Raw genomic sequence first — 22,914 nt, 5'->3', positions numbered from 1 at the left:
ATACATATTTATAACACTATAATCATAATATTGTACAGTATTGTACTTATTGTCTAGTTTGTTATACATTGCTGTACAGCGTAGCATAATTTTTACATAGATATCTATACACTTGTAATACTGCCACCAATATTTTACTCTATAACTTGTGCCTAATTGAGTGATACATTATGTAATGTCCTGCAGAGTTGAGGAATTTTACATTCAAGATCGTACCCCCATATTGCTGTTAGAGTGCCTATAGAATGGTGTTAATACTTAGCATTTATCTATTTAACATCACTATAACCTTTTCATAATTTCATTCACCTAAAGATATACTTATATACAACACTGTACTCAAATTATTGTACATCTAGAGACAACCTTTGCAGTATTGTACTTATTGGAGGTCATTCCGAGTCGTTCGCTCGGAAAATTTCTTCGCATCGCAGCGTTTTTCCGCTTAGTGCGCATGCGCAATGTCCGCACTGCGACTGCGCCAAGTAAATTTGCTATGAAGTTTGGATTTTTACTCACCGCTTTTTCTTCGCTCAGGCGATCGTAGTGTGATTGACAGGAAATGGGTGTTACTGGGCGGAAACAGGCCGTTTTATGGGCGTGTGGGAAAAAACGCTACCGTTTCCGGAAAAAACGCGGGAGTGGCTGGAGAAACGGAGGAGTGTCTGGGCGAACGCTGGGTGTGTTTGTGACGTCAAACCAGGAACGATAAGCACTGAACTGATCGCAGATGCCGAGTTAGTCTGAAGCTACTCTGAAACTGCTACGAGATGTGTAATCGCAATATTGCGAATCTTTCGTTCGCAATTTTAAGAAGCTAAGATTCACTCCCAGTAGGCGGCGGCTTAGCGTGTGCAATACTGCTAAAATCGCCTTGCGAGCGAACAACTCGGAATGAGGGCCCTTATCTAGTTTGCTATACAGTGATGGCATACATTTTACATATATACCTATACACTTCTAAAACTGCCACCAACATATTTTCTTAGCGGGCACCATTCATAATGCTCCATTTATTCTCCTGGCGGTGTACATTCCCCCTCCCTACATCTCTGATGTACTAGTAAAAGCATGTGCATTTATGCAGGAATAGCCGTCAACACCGGTCATCTGCATTGGTGACTTTAATGCTGTTATTCACCAAGGTATGGATAGATGGAGACCTGGTTCTCAGACTGTGCAGGGAGGCACTACTGCCTTTGCACATTTGGTTTCTGAATTGAGTCTCCTGGATGTTTGGTGCCTGCGTTTTCCCTCTGTCAAACGTTATTCATGCTTTTCTAGCTCATTTGGTGTATTTTCTCGTATTGATATGGCCCTCCTGTCCTGCTCTCTCCTTACATCTGTCACCTTTGTAGATTACTTAGCCAGAGGGATTTCGGATCACTCCCCCATACTTCTATCTTTAGACTTTAATATCCCTAAGGGGGTGTCTTTTTGGAGATTTAATCCCTTTTGGTTATCTCAGATGGGGGCTGCCTCTGAGTTATTGGTGCTGTGGGAGGAATTTTTTGTGAACAACCCAGTGTGTGACAATGCCCCTTTGATCTGGGATGCTTTCAAGGCCTTTATAAGAGGCTCCTTGATCTCTAGAGTCGCCCAAATAAAAGTTTTTAATAGAAAGTCCGAAGAGGATTTGGAGAGATGGAGTCTGGAGCGGGAGCAAGTTTATCTGCATAGCGGTCTACTGGCTGATCGGGTGGAGTGGTTGGTTGTGCATAAGCAGTAGACGGACTTGCTCCTCGATAAATCTAAACGGAATTTGCTTTATGGGCGCATAGATAGAACAGCAAAAATTCTGGCTTATGTGACTAGGGAGGAATTTTCACCTTCTGTTGTGCATGGTTTGAGGCAAGCGGACGGTGCTATGTGTGTTGACACCCCTTCTATTGCAGCCAGTTTCTATTCTCATTTTGTTGAAGTATATAAGTCTAAAGTGCGCTATTCTAGCTTGCAGCTATCTACGTATTTGGATGAGATTGTACTCCCAGTGCTTTGTACGGACTCCTTCCAGTTCTTGGAGAGTTCTTTCACTCTGGATGAGGTGGAGATTGCCATTCAATTTTTTCCTAATAATAAGGCTCCTGGAGTGGATAGTCTTTCCATCGAACTTTATAACTACATTACATTTGATTTTTATGCACCTAAGCTTCTGGAAATCTTTAATTCTTTGCTGATCGCTGGTTCTCGCCCTCCTCCTATGGCGGAAGCACTGGTAGTGCTGATTCCAAAGCCGGGTAAGGTTTCCTGTTTACATGACTTGTATCGTCTTATCTCCTTACTCTCAACTGATATTAAAGTCCTGGCGAAATTGTTGGCTTTACATCTTAATACTGTGGTGCTTGAAATAGTGCATAAGTACCAAACCGGCTTTATGCCCGGTAGGTCTACCGCTCTTAATTTACGCCGGCCATTTACGTATTTGCAACTTGCCTGTGAGGAAATGGGTGATGCAGTTATTGTATCCTTGGACGCTGCCCACGCTTTTGATTCGGTGGAATGGGTGTATCTCTGGAGGGTGATTAGCTAGGTTTGGCTTGGGCCGAATTTTATTGCATGGGTTAAACTTTTTTATTCTTCCCCGGCTTCTAGGATAGCTGTTAATGGCTTCACCAACGACTCCTTTTTGCTGGAGAGAGGAACGCGCCAGGGCTGCCCCTTATCCCCTTTGCTCTTTGCATTGGCGATAGAACCCCTGGCATGTAAAATTAGAGCCTCCTCTATATTAAAGGCATCACGGTTGTAGTCTGTGAAGAAAAAATAGGCTTATATGCCGACGATATGATTCACTATTTATCTGACATACCCAATTCTTTACCTCGACTCCTTGAGTTGGTTGAAGAATTCAGCTTTTATTCAGGAATCCACATTAACTGGGATAAGTCGGTGGTGTTTCCGTTTCTTCCATCTACCCTACAGCCCTCCGCTTATGATTTCCACTTAAAATGGTGTACCCAGTTTAAGTATCTTGGCATTCAAATTTTTCCTTCTCCAGCTGATTTTATTGCCCTAAATTTAACTCCCCAAATTGTAATATTGAGAGACAAATCACATGTCTGGCAAAAGCTCCCTTTGTCAGTTACGGGTCGGGTGAATCTTGTAAAAATGATTGTTCAGCCAAAGTTCTTATATATTCTGCACAATGCCGCAATCTACATTCCCATTTCACAATTTCAACTAATTACCCATCACATAACCTCTTTTATTTGGGGTTCAAAGCAAGTCCGTATTGCTGTTAAGACATTGTATAGGTCTAGGTATGAGGGGTTCTTGCCCCTGCCGGATTTGCATCTTTATTATGTGGCCACCGAAGTGGCTCAGTTGGGAGAATGGGTCACCCCTGGGGACTATGGTAACCTCCCTATGGCCCTACTGGAGAAGGCAGGTTAGGCATTTTCTCCACTGCAGTACCTGTTAGCACATTCTCCGATTGTTTCTCTTCCCCTTATTACAACAAGCTCAGAGGATTTGGCTTGTAGTGGAGAAATTGCTGGTGGATAATACTGTTGACCCTTGCACCCCTCTGTGGAATAATTTGGCTTTTTCTGAGGTCCGGTCACTGGATAGTGGCACGGGATGGCTTTCTTTTGGTGTGTCGGCTATAGGACAACTGTATCAGGATGCCGAATTCACACGTTTGAATATTTATCGACCATGTATGCTGTCCCTAGACATTATTTATATCATTACTTACAGCTTCGGCATGCTCTGTCTGCACAGTGGGGTAATGTTACTCCGCAATTTTCTGAATCCCCCGTTTGTGCACTGGTTCGTAATATGCCTGAGTGTAGGACTGTGTCGACTCTGTACTCCTCTCCTCCTCTGGCTGTGAGGGTTTAGGGCTGCTGTGGGATAAATGGGTCTCTGATCTGGGTGCTCTCGATGATGAGGACTGGGACTCTATACTTAGCTCTCCTAGAACTGCCATGGCCTACGCTAGATTCCAACAAATCTAACTCTATATTCTGCATAGAATCTATTGGACTCCAGGTAGACTGTTTCGAATTGGTGGACTGACGTCCACTGCTTGCCCTAAGTCTAAGACCCTGGATGCTGGTTTCTGGCATCTACTTTGGCTCTGTCCACGAGTTTCTGCCTTTTGGGAGGAGGTGACGAATTGTATCCGTGGTATGGGTATTTATTTCTCTATTATGACCCCTCGCATATGTATATTTGGGTTGAATTTGAGGGAATCCCTCCGTAGTCCTCTACAACTATACATTAATAATCTACTTCCTTTGTCACGTGTCTGTATTGCATGTACTTGGATGGCGCAGGATCCTCCTGCCTTTGCAGCATGGCTGGCGCTAGTTAATGTGACACTCTCTCATGAACGTTTTATGTACGCTAAACGCAAGTGCCCTGGTAAATATGACAAGATATGGGGACTTTGGGCGAAATCTAGATACTCTCTTGATTCTCCGCTCTCATTTTGAAGTATTGGATACTTTTGTGTGTCCTTCGCCCTTGACATTTGCCGATCTACCTTCTATGTACTAGAATATGTTGTTTTGCTATTTACTGTACTTTGTATGTTAATTGATGTCTATCAAAATTTTGTTTGTCTGCCTGTATGATGTCCCTTTTATTATGTACACTTGTACTTATTGTCTCTACTGCGGATTTATTTCAAGAAATGCACGGTTCTTTTGTTTGTTTCAATGTGTTTATTTGTTTTTTTATATTTTTCAAAAATCAATAAAATACACGATTTAAAAAAAACAAAAAACTGCCACCAACATTTTACTGTATAATTTGCGCCTAGTTGGGCAACACTATTCAATGTCCTATTGGATTTTTAGAGGAGTTTTACATTTGAAATCGTAGCCCCATATTGCTGTTAGGATCATCTCCCAGAACATCCACTTACACCATGGTTAAGCCAAATAAAACCCCGGCTAAATCAAATGTCTCCCCATCTTTGTCTACTCATAAGGCCCCTAGTGAGTCGGCAGTCCCTGAGTCAGGTGATGTGGAGCTGCACAGCATAAACATGGCAACCCAAATTCTTAGTGCTATTATGCCTAAAATTGATGAGAAATTTGACTCACTTATGCCAGTAATTGATGAAAAATTCTGTCAACTTATTCCAAACATTGAGGCGACATTTGACCAGTTAATACCTAAGATTGATAAAAAGCTGGATAGGATTCATTCTTCTATGGACTCTATGCCCTGTCTTGCTTATCTGATCGTGCTAACCTATTAGATGTGGCAGAACAGCGTGTTAGTGATATTAAGGACACTGTCCATACCCTTCAGGCTTCATCTGCCTCCTCTACCATTTCCTACCAGTCTTTGGTAGATAAATGATCTTGAAAATAGACGGAACAACCTTCGGTTTGTAGGCATTCCTGAGCAGATCCGAGGCCAAGCTCTATTCGATCACTTAACCACTATTCTTATATCAGCTTTCAATCTCCAATGTGAATTGGAAGTCACACAAATTGAGAGAGTGCACCGTATTGGTCTGTGTGAAGATACCGGGTTCCAAATCACTCAGGCATGGTGGTAGATGAAAACTCAACAGTGGTTTATTGAACAGAATGGTTTATAAACAGCTCAGCACACTTCTGTTATCCAATTCCACACTACAATTCCTATCACAAACTCCTAACAGAATATTTCTTCTTAGTCTTGCAGCAGAGAATCTCTTCCAGCAACACAGAGTCCCAGATAAATCCAATATAATGGGTTCCACAGCAAATCCCTGGTAGAACATTACTTCTTAGCCTAGGGTCAAAGAATCTCCCTTCAGCTCTCTGGGTAGCCCTACTTATACCTCCAGAAGCTTCATATTGCAGGGTTGAGTGTGACCTCTGTGTCTTAGAATCTTACAGCATTGGAATACAATACATATTCTAATCAAGGTGATTACATCAGCCAGAGATCCACCCTGTCTGATCAGCTCACTTTTGGACAATAGGGAGTAAACAATAAGGGACAATGGTACCTAATATGACTCACCCTCTGAGTGTCCACTGTGGTGTATGAAAACAATAGGAATCTAAAATAAATACATTATCTAAAGGGTAACAGATAACATAACACAATTGCTCATATTAACAAAATTAAGGTTGATTTAAACACAGTATTGGGTGAGCAGCAATGAACATGTTATGGATTATGAACAAACAGATGAATTGAATGTATACGGATATGCGTATAAAAAGTACATGTTTGACATGGGAAATGAGGCATAGCTATATTAATTGTCACAGACCTCATTTCCTCACAGTCTGGAATAAGAGGGAGGAAATGGCAAACCCCGTCCAGTCATCGCCAAGTTCCTGGACTACCGTTCTAAGGTGAATACTCTATCCACTTACAAACGTCAGAGAAACCTGATGATTGTGAATCATAGAATCCTGTTTCAGGACTTCTCGGCACTGGTGGCCCAGAAACTAAAGGAATTCTCCTTAGTTTGCAAATACTTGGTGGACAATAATAAACTCCTTTCCCTGATATATCCTGCAAAGTAAAAAATTACTGAAAAACTGGGCATACATACTGTACACACACACACACACACACACACACACACACACACACACACACACACACACACACACACACACACACATATATAAAATGTAGTTTGTATTGATTTGAGTTCAACTTGGTATACATGTATACATTACAGTAAAGTACATGTAATCCAAGAAAAATAAACAAGTTAACACATTTGACAATGGTCATTTTTGCATAAAGTTCAGTATACGTAGCATTACAAATAAAATAGCATATTAGAAGGGTAGTGCGAATCTCTATAGCAACCATTACTAATGCATATGATATTTTAACAAATATACATCCAGAACAAGAATAAAAAAGGTGCATAATAAATTTGGGACCAAAAGCAAATTTATTAAGGACCTCCCATACATACCCCCATTCCACTGAGTCTCCAGAGGTTCTGTACCTTAGACTTTCCCGGCATAAAACCTGTCTGATCATCATGAACGATAGATGTGATTACCGTATTGAGACGGATGGCTTAAACTTTGGCCAGTATCTTAACATCAGTGGAAAGAAATGAGAAAGGTCTATAAGAGTCAGGGTAGGTAAGGTCTTTATCCGGTTTAAGAAGTACAATTATAATAGCTGTAGACATTGAGGAGGGTACTGAACAATATTCAAAAAGAGTATTAAATAATTCCAGTAAATATGGGGTATAAAATTCCCTAAACCGCTTGTATATTTCTATGGGTATTGCATCAGGCAGACATATATTTTTGATGATCCTATAGCTGCTCACTCACATATCTTCCCAAAGAATCCCTCTAAGGGATCACCTCCTCACCCCTCTCATTCCTCTCAGTGAGGTAAACCCTCAAGCTAAAAAAAGTAAATTTTCTCCCCTAATTAAGTTAGTTTTCTTAGATATCACAAATGTGTACATTTGTTTTGAACTAATGATTAGTATTGTTTATTTATTGCTCTGTATTATTCTATGCTTATGACCCTTGGACTAACCACCAAGGCTCCATAGTATTTCATTTTAGTAGGTAAATTGTCTGAGAAGTTTTTGAAGCATGTGTATTTGATAGACTTCTTAGTTTATATGATGTTGTGTGCGTAGTGGACCTGAACCTGTGCTTAGCGGACCTGGACCTGTGTTTTGTATTCTTGTTGTCGGTGTGAGTGATTATTACATTTAGGATTTTCTCTGCTTGTAGGACAGGGGCGATCCTCCAGTCACTAGTAGTTTCCTAGATCACATATTTCCTTTAATAAGGATAGGCTGATGGCAGATACACGCAAAACACACATCACGTATCCACCCTTTTTCTCTCAATATAACATCTTTGAATTTGGGAGGGTTTAATACCCCAATTAAATGTAAAAAAAAGTCACTTCTTTTTTGAAAAAATGTAAATCTGACATAGTTTAAATTCAAAAGACTCAGTGGAAAAATGGTGATGATTCTACTATAAGTGATGGTTAGACTGATGAATACCACTCTGCCTCTTACCATATTAAATCTCACTGTGTTATGATTGTTTTTGCCAAACATGTACCATACACAATTTTAAATACAGTTCTAGATCTGGAGGGAAGATATATATTGTTAGATATTCAGATTTATGATGTGAATCTTATCTTCTTATTATTCTTATATTAAAACGTAGGATTAGAAACCATTTCCAAAATATTTCACAGTTATTGTCAGGAAGGGAGAATCACCCTGTTTTCTTAGTAAGTGACGTCAACACAGTAGCTAACCCCTTTGTTGTTAAATTCCCAACTCCATCCAATCTTACATCACATTGCTGGAGACACTTGAATTCCACACTCTCCTTGGTGGATCCTTGGAGGTTGCTTAATCTAACTGATAGATCCTACACATTTCATTTGGGGGGTTCATGGGTCTCTTTCCAGTATTGACTAGATCCTTATTGCTGACACACTCCTCAACAATGTTGCGGCCACAGAGCTTGGTGATATTATTGTATCTGACCACGCTCTGGTATCAATGTCATTAGCTATCCCCTCAGTAAACACTCGTACTTGGCGCTTTTCATCTTATTTTTTTTACTCTGAGCAATTACAAAAGTATCTTGAACTAAAATGGACTGAGTTTTCAGATGATTATTTAAAACACTGGGACAACCATGTCTTGTTTTGGGAAACTTCTAAAGTTGATGTGGGCGTCATATCTTATGTTGTATGGCCAAACAAAACAAGGAGGCTGAGATTAAACGTGGATAGTTGCAGAGCTCTATGCCTAGTGCTTTACAAAACGACATTTCTAACCGTACAGATGTCACTCATGCTACCTATATTCAATCTTGCAAATTATTGGATAGTTTTTTCATGGTTAAATTTATGGCTCAACCGAAATTGGATTATATGAAACAAAAATATTTTCCATGGGGAAATATAACAGGCACTCTACTGGCTAATATGACTAAATCATTTAAACAATGTAATCATGTTATGGCCCTCTATGATTCTCTTACCGCAACATTCTTGACTAAAACCTCTGACATAGCCCAAGTGTTCCAAAATTATTTTAATCTGCTCTATCAGTCTACCCCCTCCAGACCCTACTGTAAAGGTTAAACTACTTGAGAAGCAAATCTTCCTTGTCTTACACAAGCTCAAAGAGACATTTTAGAGGCTTAAATTACAGATAACGAGATTGCACACGCCATATTGGCCATTCATTCCAATAAATCCCCTGTGAATGATGGATACTCAGCTAAATATTATAAATTGCTAAAACATGAAACAATTCCTGTTCAACAGGAGCTTTTATCATTTACAGAGTGACTCAATACTATCCCATTTTTAACCAAGCCTGTATAACAACTAACCCTAAACCAAAGATCTGACGTTACCCTCACGTTACCCAATTACCTTGCTCAATGTCGATTATAAGTTGATGGCAAAGTTAGTGTCAGATTGTCTGCAATCTTTCCTTTCTCCTACAGAACACCAGTTGGGTTTGTCAGAGGCACACACTCAGTTAAGGGTATTCGTACCCTGATTGGGGTGGTAATGGATCCAGTCTAACCTCTAACCTCCTGTTATGGTCATACCTTTCAGGCAGAAGACGGTTTGGTTCTCTTAATCATTTAACATTATTCAATTCTTCTATACTAGTCCCACCACCTCCTTGTTGATCAATGGGTCTATTGGCACCAACCTTACTATGTCCAGGGGAACAAGGCAGGTTTGTCACTTCTCACCCTTGCTATTTAATTTGACCCTAGATCCCATGCTTCGAGTGCTACAGAACTGGTTACTATTTCAAGGAAGTGAAAATGGAAAAGAGGTTGTTAAGATCGCATCTTTTGCGGATGTTGGGCCTAATTGAGGTTGGATCGCCAAACGCGATCCATCCACAAAAATTGCTAAACGGATGTGGGAGCATGCACAGCGCCTGTCCTGCGCATGCACCCACATTTTCTGTGGGGGGCCGCAGAAAATGCGAAAGCCTCTGCCTGTCAGACAGAGGCTTTTGCGGGGTGGGGGTGGGGGCGGCAACGCTCCGTTTCATAGATGGAGCGTTGCAGGGGTGGAGACAGGCAAATGGGGGCAGTGTCTTGGAAATGGGGGTGTAGCATGGGCGTGAGCATGGCGGCTGTGTGACATCACGCACAGATGCCGGAATCAGTAAGATGGCTAAGGGCCTCCTGTGGGCACAGCCAAGCTGTGTCGGCACGAGGCAACCCCTTAATTTCTATGATGAAGCAGAAATTGCAATGTGATCGCAATTTCTGCTTCAACAAGTGGGGGAGGTGACGGTCAGCATGCGGGGCCTGACCGGAATACCCCTTAAAATTCATTTATATCTCTTTTTCTCCTCCTAATACATAATCCTAACTTTCAACACAGAGAGGCGAGATATCACTTTACTCTGTGGTCTGAAATGGGCCTTACCTCTGTTCAGCAACTTATAGACTCCTTGATTAGGAAACCCCTACTCTTCTCACAAGCAATCACCAAATATCCAGCTCTTAGGTCTTTTCCATTAGCCTATTTTCAAGCACAAGTCTATGTGAGGACTCTTTTTAGAAAATCTTCGCAAGCAGACTGGGATAATCCCCTGGATAAATTACTGCTCCAGGGTTTAAAGCCATACCCATTCATTATCTATTTTTTTTCCCACTAAAATATGACACGATAACAACTAGGCTGGCTCAATGGAGAAACCAATTCCCATTCTGCAGCGTCATATGCTGTACTTTTCCTTAACATAGTCCACAAAACACACTGTATGTTCCCCCTCACCGTAGATACTTAATGGGAATAGCAGATGACCACTCCCAGATGCGGACCCTTGAAGTAGACTTATTACATTGTCTTTGGGTATGCCCGGTAATACGCAGTTTTTGGACCCAAATATGGAAATATGCCACCCGCCACTTGTTATCTCACTTGCCATTGACCCCTGAATGGGCTATATTTGGCATCCTACGGTACACCCGTGTGCCAAAGGGAGTACATACTGTAAATTATAACTGGTTATATCAGCTGCGGCCAAGAAATACATTTTACAAAAGTGGATAGAACCAGCTATCCCACCATTTTCACTTTTCTTAGAAAGGCTATTTCATGTTTTTAGGATGGATTGGCTGGAAGCCTCACTGAGAGAAAAATTTGCAGAGTACCTCTTCGATACATGGGAGAGCTACATTGCCACTCTATCCTCACAACTTAGGGACCAATTATGGAAATGTTTTCTAGGTACGCTGTGGTATGAAACACAAGTATACACTCAAGATCCCGCTATAGCTATAGATTCCAGTCCCTCCTCCGGATGAACGCGATTCACAGGTCCAGGTCTTCTCATAAAATACAAAATGATTGCCATAGTTTATATTCCAGATGGTTATCGATATATACACATGAGATTAAGGCTGTTAATATATCATATAATACTACTGTCATGTATTCCAAACTTGCTTCTGATATGTAATATGCCACACAATACCAGTGCTATTGCGGTCACATAAAACTATTGTATGTTAAATTTGTTTTTTTATATACAATACCTCACATAATACAATTGTCATGTATATTAAATTTGTCTCAGACATATAATCCACACATGCTTCAATAAAGAAAAAATGTTTAAAAAACAAAAAAAGTTACTTAAAATTAAAAATCAGTGTATTTTTAATTGGGGAATATTACTTTTTCTTTTAATGTGTAGATTAGCTTTTAACTTATGCCCAATTTGCTTAATATGCAATTTTATTTTTTTCAGAAAGGAGAAGTAGGAGAACAAGGACATCCAGGTTTTAATGGCCAAAGAGGAGAGCCCGGACCTACAGGATTAACGGGTGCACCAGGAGCTAGGGGTATCAGTGGTGACAGAGGACTTCCTGGATCTCCCGGACAAGAAGGAAGGCCTGTATGTCACCAATCATATTTGTGAGCTACAGCATACAATTGGTATAACAGGATGTGGTCAAAATCCCTGCAGTTGGTATCCCAACAGTCAGAAGACTGACAGTGGAATCCTGATAGATAATGGAGGTTAGTACTGGATTTAGGTTTAGGCACTAAAGCGGGAGCGGGGGAGGATCGGGTTAGCCTGCGGGAGGCGGTTAGAGTTAGGTTGTTGCAGAGGAGTGTTAGGGTGAAAATACTTAACCAAGACTTATTGGATTCTGCTGCTAGTCTTCCCAACTGCCGGGATTTCGTGCCCAAGTAAGTATAACATATATAAATGCAGGTCATGAGTTTGGCCTGTAGAAAGTATGCTTTTTAATGGATGTAACTTGAATGGACTATGCATGGAAAGTACAGTATAGTACATTGTTATTGTGTTACCTGTAAATCCAAAATGAAGACATTAGTATACAGTAACTATCAAAGCAAATACATTTTACTATTTTACACAAAGGGACAATGATGAATACATTTTTAAGTATATTTTTCCACTGAAATGGAAACACATTGTTACAAAGTTTGTGCAGATCATACAGGACACCATAAGTCTATGTTACTGCTAAATGCAGTACAAGAGACATGCACTTTGTAAATATGTTATTAGAATGGAAAGGTAAAACAAAATAAGTATGACATAAAAGGTTAACACAGTGTTTTCCAAACTTTTTTGAATCACGGCGCCCTAGAATATCAGAATTTTTTTCACGGCACCCCATGGCCAAGAATTTCTTATTGAGAAATTTAGAAAGAAATATTACATTAAGTAGATTGCATTTATATGTCATCCTTGGGGTCAGTTGTGTGGTGAGGGACAAAATTTGCTTTTGTTTGGCCACATATTTTATTACTGGCAGCCTCCAGCACTGGTTTTGCCTATTATATTGACCATGAATAATTTGAATTGGTCCTGGACCACCAACCCAGGGCACCCCTGCAAGTTTCCAGAGGCACCCCAGGGAGCCACGGCGCACAGTTTGGGAACCTCCGGATTAGTCTTAAACAAAATAAGAGTTACATTTCTCTGAAGGACGTTAGTTTCCAATTTATGAAATCTCCCATGAGAATTGTCACAAAGATATGTATGGGATCTCTATACATTCAGTAAATATTTCTGAGTTTTATTTAAAGTACAATGAATAAATTGTCAAAGTGCGTATTGACTTATAAGAAAAATAATAGTAAAATAGCCAGTAAATTTACTTTACTCGGAAAAACTCTATTTAACATCGTTATTTTGATACATTATTGATTTTTTCTTAAATTATTTATTATTTATTTCCAGTTATTTATATAGCGCACACATATTCCGTAGCGCTTTACAGAGAGTATTTGGCCATTCACATCAGTCCCTGTTCCAGTGGAGATTATAATCTAAATCCCGCTCCTTATGTACACATAACTGTTTGGGAGCCAATTAACCCACCAATATATTTTTGGATTGTGGGAGGAAACTGGAGTACACAGAGGAAACCCACGCAAGTACGGGAAAATTTACAAACTCCACACAGTTAGGGCCATGGTGGGAGTTGAACCCATGACCTCAGTGCTGTGAGGCAGTAATGCTAACCATATTATTTGCTTATACATAATATACAGTGAGAGAGTGCCCAATAGTGTTATATATTAATTCAAACACCACTATGTACAGATGAGATGGTATCGATATATCCTGGCAGCCACCATCCCAATGGACAGAATGCTGACAACGGCATTCCGACGTTCAATATCACAAAGGATACCCAGGGAATATTTTAACCCTCCCAAAATTTAACCCTATGGCACCTCTCCCACAGCCTAACCCTAACTGTCCCCTCCAACAGATGGGATGGTGACTACCAGGATATTAACTACAGCCTGCGCAGATATTGGAAATGTGCGAATAGATAAAGACAGACTGTATAGGTTACATTAGGTAATTTTGGTCCAACCCAACAATTTTTTTTCTTAGATGGTTTCTGAGATTAAAATGAGTATATAGAAAAGGAAAAACATTCAATGTATAGTGGTAAATTCAGTTGCGTGTGGAATTTTGCCACACTCCGAATTTTGAATTACCACGCAGTAGCGGAACTACTTCCGGTGCAGGCGGTGCAGTGTACCAGACCCTGATGCAATGAAAGGGCCCACAGCCGTTGACAGTAGTGGTACTAATAGCATTGTGCAGACTGCAGGTATGGTCTGTGAGACACTTTATATGCCGTAGTGCAAGATGATTTCACCTAGCATGCTTACAGGGCTTGTCAATGACATGCAGTGCTTTTTTAATCAGTGCTTTTTTACAGCTCCATAGCTGTTGGGGTCTCAAACCATCAGCGGGAAGGACATAGGCTACATACTTGTGAATTAGTACATGCAGTGCAGAGCATTTAAGCATGTCAAGCTGCGAGACCTTTTCACCTGGTAAAATTGACACTTTTCCCAAGAGGCTCTGTGGCCTCTGCACCAGCCCTGTGCTCACTTAATAATACCAATATTGAATCTTTGGGTTGAGATGGATATGCCAGTGTTCGGGATGCCGTTGGTCAGAATACTGACCGTGGCATCCCGATGCTCAGAATCCCGACAGAGGAAGGTAAGTATACTTACCTTCCCCCAATGGCCCCCTAACCCAAACTATCCCTTCCTGCAGCCTAAACCTATCCCCACACCCCCCTGCAGCCTAACCCTAACCCTTCCCAGTGGTGCCTAAACCTACCCACCCCCTTCCCGCAGCCTAAACCTAACCCTCCCCCTGCAGCCTAACTCTTCTAAGTGGTGCCTAAACCTAACCCTCCCCCTGCAGCCTAACCCTAACAAGTGGTGCCTAAACATAACCCTCCCCCTGCAGCCTAAACATAACCACCCCACCCCACAGCCTAACCCTAACCATCCCCCCAGAGCCTAAACCTATCCCTTGTGGCTTACCTCTCCTGCGGCCTGGGATGCAATCGTTCAGGATCCTGGCGGTCGGGATTTAGGCCCAGGCTTGTGACCCTATTCGGGATGCTGGTGTCTGCATTCCAAGTAGTGTTGGGATCCTGGCATCTGTTTTTCAACTGTCTGGATCCCGACCAACAGGATCCTGACTGGATCCCAAATCTTTAGCTTAGGCTAGTGACCAACGAATGCCTATATATAACTCTGCCTGCTGGCACATATACTATACTCTGTTTCTGACTATACACAGGTTCCCAGGTGCTGAATGATGTGTGGGCTCTGTGGTAAGAGAGCTTTCTCATGGGAAGTTCATGTGGAGGGACGCACTGGGATGTTATAATGTTATTGTGGGAAATGCAGTGCAGTGATGTAGTGCAGCACATAGGGGAGATGTAGTGTAGTGATTTAGTGCAGCACATATGGGGGGTTATAGTGTAGTAATGTACTGAAGCACATAGGGGTGAGTAACGTAGTGATGTAGTGCAGGGCATAGTGGGGTTGTAGTGTAGTTATGTAGTGCAGCGCATAGGAGGGATTTAGCGTAGTAATGTAATGTAGTTCAGCACTAAGGGGGAATGTAGTGTAGTGATGTAATGCAGTGTATGAGGAGGATGTAGTGCAGTGTATAAGGGAGTGTAGAATGGGATGTAGTGCAGCATAGAGGAAGGTGTAGTGTAGTAATGTATAGTAGTGCAGCATAGAGGGAGGTGTAGTGTAGTAATGTACAGTAGTGCAGCATATATGGGGATGTAGTTTAGTGATGTAGTGCAGCACATAGGGGGATGTTGTGCAGTAATGTAGAGCAGCGTATAGGGGGATGTAGCGTATTGATGCAGTGCAGCATATAGGGGGGATGTAGTGCAGTGATTTAGTGTTGTAATGTAGTACTGCATATAGGGGGAATGCAGTGCAGTGGTGTTTTGGGGTGTGGTATGGAAGGTCAACCACACTTAAGTCGACAGTGTCTAGGTTGACCAGTATTGGTTGACAGTAACTAGGTCGACATGGATTCTAGGTCAACAGGGATTCTAGGTCGACAGGGTTTCTAAATCGACATGTTCTAGACAACATGAGTTTTTTAAATATTTGGGTGTCATTTTTTCCGTAGAATGACAAGGAACCCCAGTTAGTGCACCGTGTCCCCTCGCATGGCTCGTTTCACTCGCCATGCTTCGGGCAGGTTACTATTCCCAATCTTAGTCCACGTGGATCGATAAGTATGAAAAAGTAAAAAAAAAAAAAGAAGTAGATTGTGAAAAACTCATGTTGACCTTTTGACCGGTCGACCTAGAATATGTTGACTTAGAGACACCTGTCAGAATTCCCATGCCAGAATTAAAAGTTTCGGGGGTGGTTAGGGTTAGGGGGGCAGGAATGGCTCTAAAGCCATTCGACCAGTGTGGTTGAACAGGGGTGTCACACTATAAGGACGCAGTAGTTAAGCCGCCACCGTGCCTGTGCCACTGTGACTGCAAATCAGTGTGTCCCAGGGGTGTGATTGGCTCTTCTCTCTTCCCTCTAGATATAAAATGGCTACTGATTGGCTGAGGCTCTCTGCTATGTCACATAGAGGCAGGTTGTGAGACTGGCACCTGGCTGTGTACATGGACGGGCCCTTGCTCCCTCAGGTCAGTGAAGGATAGTTAGTACCTCCATTTGTCTCTGCCTGTAGCACAGGAAGGCAAAATCACAGCGTCTGGGCAATGCCTGTTCTGTTAATGATATTGTGGCATTGAGTATGGAAGTGGGTCAGTCTCTCAGTAGCCTTCCGGCTTACAGCAGCTGTTCTTGGGAGGCCATGAGGCTCTTGGCTGGTAGACATGAATGGGGTTCTGAGGAATAGGCCTAAAATATAAAGGCAGTGTGTGTATTTGTTTCCCATGTGGTAGCTAGTCAGGGCCAATGTGTATGTTTTTTCCCTTGACGGGGCCAATGTATGTTTTTTTTTTTACCCTGTGGTGGCAAATCTGGTGGTGGCCAGTGTGGTTTTTCTTTATCAGGGCCAATGTGTGTTTTTTTCCTGTCAGGGCCAATGTATGTGGTTTTTTCCCTGTGTCAGGGCCAATGTGTGTGTTTTTTCCATTGATAGGGACAATGGGGGTCATTCCGAGTTGTTAGCTAGCTGCTTTCGTTCACAGCATGGCGATTAGGTCAAAAAGCGGCATTTCTACGCATGCATATGGTGCGCAGTGCGCACGCGCGACGTACTTTCACACAAAACTAGCAATGAAGAAAGCGGTTGCATCGGTGACCGCAAGAAGATTGACAGAAGGAAGGCGTTCCAGGGTGTCACCTGTCCGTTGCCGGCCATTTTCGGGGAGTGGTAAGGAAAATGCAGGCGTGTCCAGGAGAACGAAGGGCAGATGTCTGACGTCAAAGCCGGGACCTGCATCGCTGAGATCGTCGCACAGGGTAAGTAGGTATAGGGCTACTCTTCTTTTACACAAAACTTTTTTAGCTAAGCAGGGCTGCACAAGCATTATCAGCCCTGCTAAGCTAAAATACACTCGCCCATAGGCGTGGATTAGTTGATTGCACCAGCAGCAAAAAGTTGCTAGCTGCGATCAACTCGGAATGACCACTATAGGGGGTAATTCAGAGTTGATCGCAGCAGCAAATTTGTTAGCAGTTGGGTAAAACCATGTGCACTGCAGGTGTGGCAGATATAACATTTGCAGAGAGAGTTAGATTTGGGTAGGTTATTTTGTTTCTGTGCAGGGTAAATGATGCACTGCAATTTAGATTTCAGTTTGAACACACCCCACCCAAATCTAACTCTCTCTGCACATTTTATATCTGCCCCTCCTGCAGTGCACATGGTTTTGCCCAACTGTTAACAAATTTGCTGCTGCGATCAACTCTGAATTAGGCCCATAGTGCCGATATTCAAAAAGGGAAGTAAAGCGGAACCGGGTAATTATAGACCAGTTAGTCTTACATGTATAGTGGGGAAAGTACTGGAAGGTATTCTAAGGGATAGTATACAGAAGTTCATTGAAGCCAATAAGGTTATTAATAGGAACCAACATGGATTTGTGAAGGATAGATCATGTCAAACAAACTTACTAGGCTTTTATGAAATGGTTAATGCAAACCTTGATCAGGGTAAGTAGGTGGATGTAATCTTTTTAGACTTTGCTAAAGCTTTTAACACAGTACCACACATGAGACTTATCTATAAGTTACAAGAACTTGGGCTAGGGCGCACAATATACACTTGGGTCAGAAATTCATTAGATAATACGGAGCAGCGTGTTGTGGTAAATGAAACTTTTTCAAATTGGACTGAAGTACCAAGTGGTCTGCCACAAGGGTCTGTACTTGGGCCCTCATTCCGAGTTGTTCGCTCGCTAGCTGCTTTTAGCAGCATTGCACATGCTAAGCCGCCGCCTACTGGGAGTGAATCTTAGCTTTGCAGAATTGCGAACGAAAGATTAGCATAATTGCGAATAGAAATTTATTTGCAGTTTCTGAGTAGCTCGGGACTTACTCTGCCACTGCGATCAGTTCAGTCAGTTTCGTTCCTGGTTTGACGTCACAATTACACCCAGCGTTCGCCCAGACACTCCCCCATTTCTCCAGCCACTCCCGCGTTTTTCCCAGAAACGGCAGCGTTTTTCCGCACACACCCATAAAACGGCCAGTTGCCGCCCAGAAACACCCACTTCCTGTCAATCACACTCCGATCACCAGAACGATGAAAAATCCTCGTTATGCCGTGAGTAAAATACCTAACTTTTTAGTAAAATAACTAACCGCATGCGCTCTGCGAACCTTGCGCATGCGCAGTAAGCGACTAATCGCAATATAGCGAAACTCGGCAACGAGCGAACAACTCGGAATGAGGGCCTTGGTCCACTATTGTTCAACATTTTCTAGCAGTATATCTAGAGAGCATGGTGTCAATTTTTGCAGATGATACCAAATTGTGTAAATGTATAAATACGGAGGGAGATGCTTAGTCTCTTCAGAATGAAAACAGTTAAACTGGAAGCATGGGCAGCAAAATGGAGAATGAGCTTCAATACTGATAAGTGTAAGGTAATGCACTTTGGTAGCAAGAACAAAAATAACACCTACTGTACATACACAATGGGGTAAAATTAGGGGATTCCGTACTGGAAAAAGACTTAGGTGTTCACATAGATAGCAAACTAAGCAGCAGTACCCAAAGTAGGATTGCAGCAAAGAAGGCTAACAAGGTATTAGCATGTATAAAGCGAGGAGTTGATGCAAGGGATGAGAGTGTTATACTCCCATTATTTAAACCCTAGTGAGGCCACATCTTGAATACTGTGCACAGTTTTGGGCACCATACTATAAAAAAGATATCCTGGAACCAGAAAAGGTTCAGAGGCGGGCAACCAAACTAATTAAGGGGATGGAGATGCTGGAATACGAGGAAAGGCTTGCAAGACTAGGCATGTTTACACTGGAAAAGAGGAGACTAAGAGGGGATATGATCGACATTTACAAACATATAAGGGGACAATACCCAGAGCTTGTGGGGGATCTGTTTTTGGTAAGATCAACACAGAGGACACGTGGACAGCCGCTTAGGTTGGAGGAGAGGAGATTTCGCACACAGAGACATAAAGGTTTCTTCACAGTAAGGCCAAAACGTGTTTGGAATTCCCTGCTTGAAATAGTAGCAATGGCAGACTCAGTCAATACCTTTAAGAATGGGCTAGATAAGTACCTAATGTATAAGGATATACAGGGTTATGGTGCATACTTACGCACTATAGTTAATAAAAAAAAAAAGAGAGGAATAAACACAACGCCAGACATTAGCAACAGACAAAATTAGTCCTAAAAATAATACATCATAGGAGATCACAAATAGGTTGAACTGGATGGACAAATTGTCTTTTTTCAAACTCAGAAACTATGTATTATTGACTACATACAATATAAGCCTTTGATTTTTTAATTATTGCATGCGCATTGTTAAAAATTGCATTAAATAACTGTTTTAAATATGTAACCTTCTATGGAAAACAACTGTTGGTTTGGATCAAAGGAACCTTACAGGCCCTACACACTTAAAGATTTTACTGAACGATATGAACGTTCTCGTTCATTAATGAATGAGAACTCGTTCATATCTTTCAATGTGTGGGCACCAACGATGAACAATGCGCGGCCCCGTGCTCGTTCATCGTTGATGTCGGCCTTTTTATTACTGCAGACCAATATGGACAATCTCTTCCATAGTAGTATGCAGGGCTATGGAGCCGGGTGACTGGGGGAGTGAAAAAACTTCAGTCACCCTGTCACCCCCCCGCCCCCTGCTGCTGGGTCATCCGATGGCCGTCTCGGTCGTCGGGCAGCTTGGCGGCGGGTCACCAAGTATGTAGGGCCCATAAGACAAGCTATCAAATCTATATCTGTCGCAGCTTTCCACCATCTGCACATAGGGCCTAATTCAAGGTTCATTGCAAAATAAAATTTTCCTCTAATGGGCAAAACCATGTGCACTGCAGGTGCAGCAGATGTAACACATGCAGAGAGATTTAGACCTTCTGGGCGGAAACCCGCAGTTTTCTGGGTGTGTCTGAAAAAACGCAGGCATGCCCAGTCGTTTTTAAGGAGGGCCTCTGACGTCAGCGATGACCACTTCCAGCCTCTTGTTTAGTAAAAACTGTGGACAACCTTGCCTGGCGCAGATAGGAAAAATCTTTGATGTTCCGATAATTGCGTTTGATTTTGCGATCACCCCTTATATTGCGATGCATTTGCAATTTTTACGATGGGCGTTTTTTCTCTATTTCTGGGCGGCAACTATTTGATCGCAGAAACTGCTTTTTAGCAGAAACTGCAATCCTTATTGAATTAGGCCCTCAATGTGGATGTTCACATAATTGAACAATTATTTGAACTGAGTATGAACTGAGAAATTTGCATAAACCCGCAGAAGAGCGACCGCCAATAGATTCTGTTGCATGCTACTCAGAATCAGGCCCTATGTAATAATCACTGGATGTACACTTTGGACTAAACAACTATTTCACAATTGTTTCATTTTGCAAAATATTCATGTAGTTCTTTATTTTTACAAAGGGCAAGGAGCAATCTGAACAATTTATACGAGAAATCTGCATGGAAGTTTTAAAAGGTATTTGATAGAAATAGAAACAAATATTTAAAATCATAGACTACGGGGTACATTTACTAAAGCTTCTTAACATGAAAAAATTCTTTTTTGCCCAAAACAAGCAACCTATCAGATTTTAACTATCATTTCTATATTATATTCTAGAAACTCATAGACGGAATCTGATTGGTTGCTATTTGCAACACCTCAACATGTTTGTTTTAGAAGCTTTAGTAAATCTACTTCTGCATTTTTTTTATTGCTGTCAATTTATGCAAAATACATACACACATGAACACAAATATATTATATGCTACATTAAATTAAATTGATGTGGACCCTCTTTTACTCCCAAGGCTTATTGTATAATATCAGCAATCACATCACTCAAGTCACTTACTAAAGAGTGTGGAACTGCTGGATCTGGACCATGACTTTCCTTAACCTCTAATGCCTGAAGGTAATATTGTGTACAATGTGCCCAATTCGGACACATCGTTCATGATATCGTCTAGTGTGTATGCACTATGTCGCTGATGATGCGCACTCCTACGCTTCGTCAGCGACATCTTCCGTGGTCCGACAGGCGACATCGCCAGCGAGGGCCATGCTGCCTTGATCAAGTCAGGTCAGAAAGGAATCTCCAGACATGTTGAAGCAGACAGGAAGGTGACAGAAAAACAGTAAAACAACCATGCGTTATTAATATTATGATAGTATGCAGAATATCATCTATGAACTTTGAAGTGAGTGGATTACAGCAGCAGTGAAAGGGCCTCAGCAGGTTCATTTCCTGCCAGCTGCAGACAACTGAAGCTACAGTGGGCAGAGGATCACCAAAACTACACAGCTAAACAGTGGAAAAACATTGACTGGTCTGATAAATCTTGACTTCTGCTGCAAAATTAAGATGGTAGAGTCAGAATTTGGCATAAACAACATAAATCCAATGATCCATGGTTCAGACTGTTGTTGCTGTGAGGACTATCTTCTTGGAACATATCATTCCCAACTGTCCCGATTTTGGCAGGGACAGTCCATTTTTTTAGGCACTGTCACGCTATCACACCCGTGGGCCGCAGTGTGTGTGTGGGGGGGGGGACAGCTTGGAGACCCCCTGTCACTGAATGCTCTGCTTAGCAGAGCAGCAGTGAATCTTTTCATGGGAGCATGTCCAGCAGCTTACAGAATACTGAGCATGCCACCACGATGACAAAAATGGGTGTGTGACCCACGATCATGGCACTTGCTGCAGGCCACGCCCGGTAATTTCAAGTTCTCTCTCCACTGCTGGCAGAAGTTGGGAGGTATGATATTAATTGTTATTTTAATTCCATAGCCGTCCTGATTTTAGTTGCTGACCATATGTTTCCTTTATGGCCACAGTGTATCCATCTTGTTATGGCTACTTCTAGCACAATAACTCCCACAGAGTGCATGTCATCTCCAGCTAGTTCAAAAAATATGACAATGAGTCCAGTATGTGGCGTGCAATAAGTTTCTGATTGCACAAATGTATTATGTTTACGAACAAAGTGAATATCATTTTTTTTTAAGTATTCGCAGGAGGAATCTATGTAAAGTTGTGTATGTTCAAACCACTTGGTGAAGCAGCTGGACCAGTCCAAAGCAGGTGTCTTCTACATGCTGGATAAAGTCTCCACTGCAGCTTCCAGTGACTTAAAACAAATCCCATGCTTTTTGCGCTTGATTTGCAAGAACACGAAGAAGTCGCAGGGGGCCAGGTCTGGACTGTATAGCAGATGGCCAAGCTCCTGTATGCATTCAAGGGCCATAAAAAAACGCTTTCCTGGAATTTTTGCCAATTGCATTGTGGTGAAGGAGAAGGGCGAGTTCTCCATGGCACCTTGAAATGGCTTCCATCACTTACGGCAGGCATTGGTTGGTGTACCAGTCCCCAGTGATGGTGCTTTGCTGCACGAATGGTACAGTAGCTACAGATGTGTCCTCATACTGTACATCTTTCCTCTATA

The 22,914-nt window shown here is 41.9% G+C and overlaps 1 protein-coding gene across 1 annotated transcript in view; it reads left to right on the top strand.

Annotated features, from left to right (window-relative positions):
• Positions 1-22,914, top strand: part of COL21A1 (collagen type XXI alpha 1 chain) — a 472,866-nt gene that overhangs the window by 435,452 nt on the left and 14,500 nt on the right. The window contains exons 26-27 of the mRNA XM_063916728.1: positions 11,720-11,866; positions 20,887-20,941. Of these exons, the coding sequence (XP_063772798.1) occupies positions 11,720-11,866; positions 20,887-20,941 (202 nt within the window). The remainder of the gene's footprint in view (positions 1-11,719; positions 11,867-20,886; positions 20,942-22,914) is intronic.

The sequence above is a fragment of the Pseudophryne corroboree genome, chromosome 4, assembly GCF_028390025.1.
Source record: "Pseudophryne corroboree isolate aPseCor3 chromosome 4, aPseCor3.hap2, whole genome shotgun sequence".
NCBI classification, from domain to species: Eukaryota; Metazoa; Chordata; class Amphibia; order Anura; family Myobatrachidae; genus Pseudophryne; species Pseudophryne corroboree.
The sequence above is the reverse complement of the archived record's forward strand: the minus strand, read 5'-3'. Positions and strand labels throughout refer to the sequence as shown.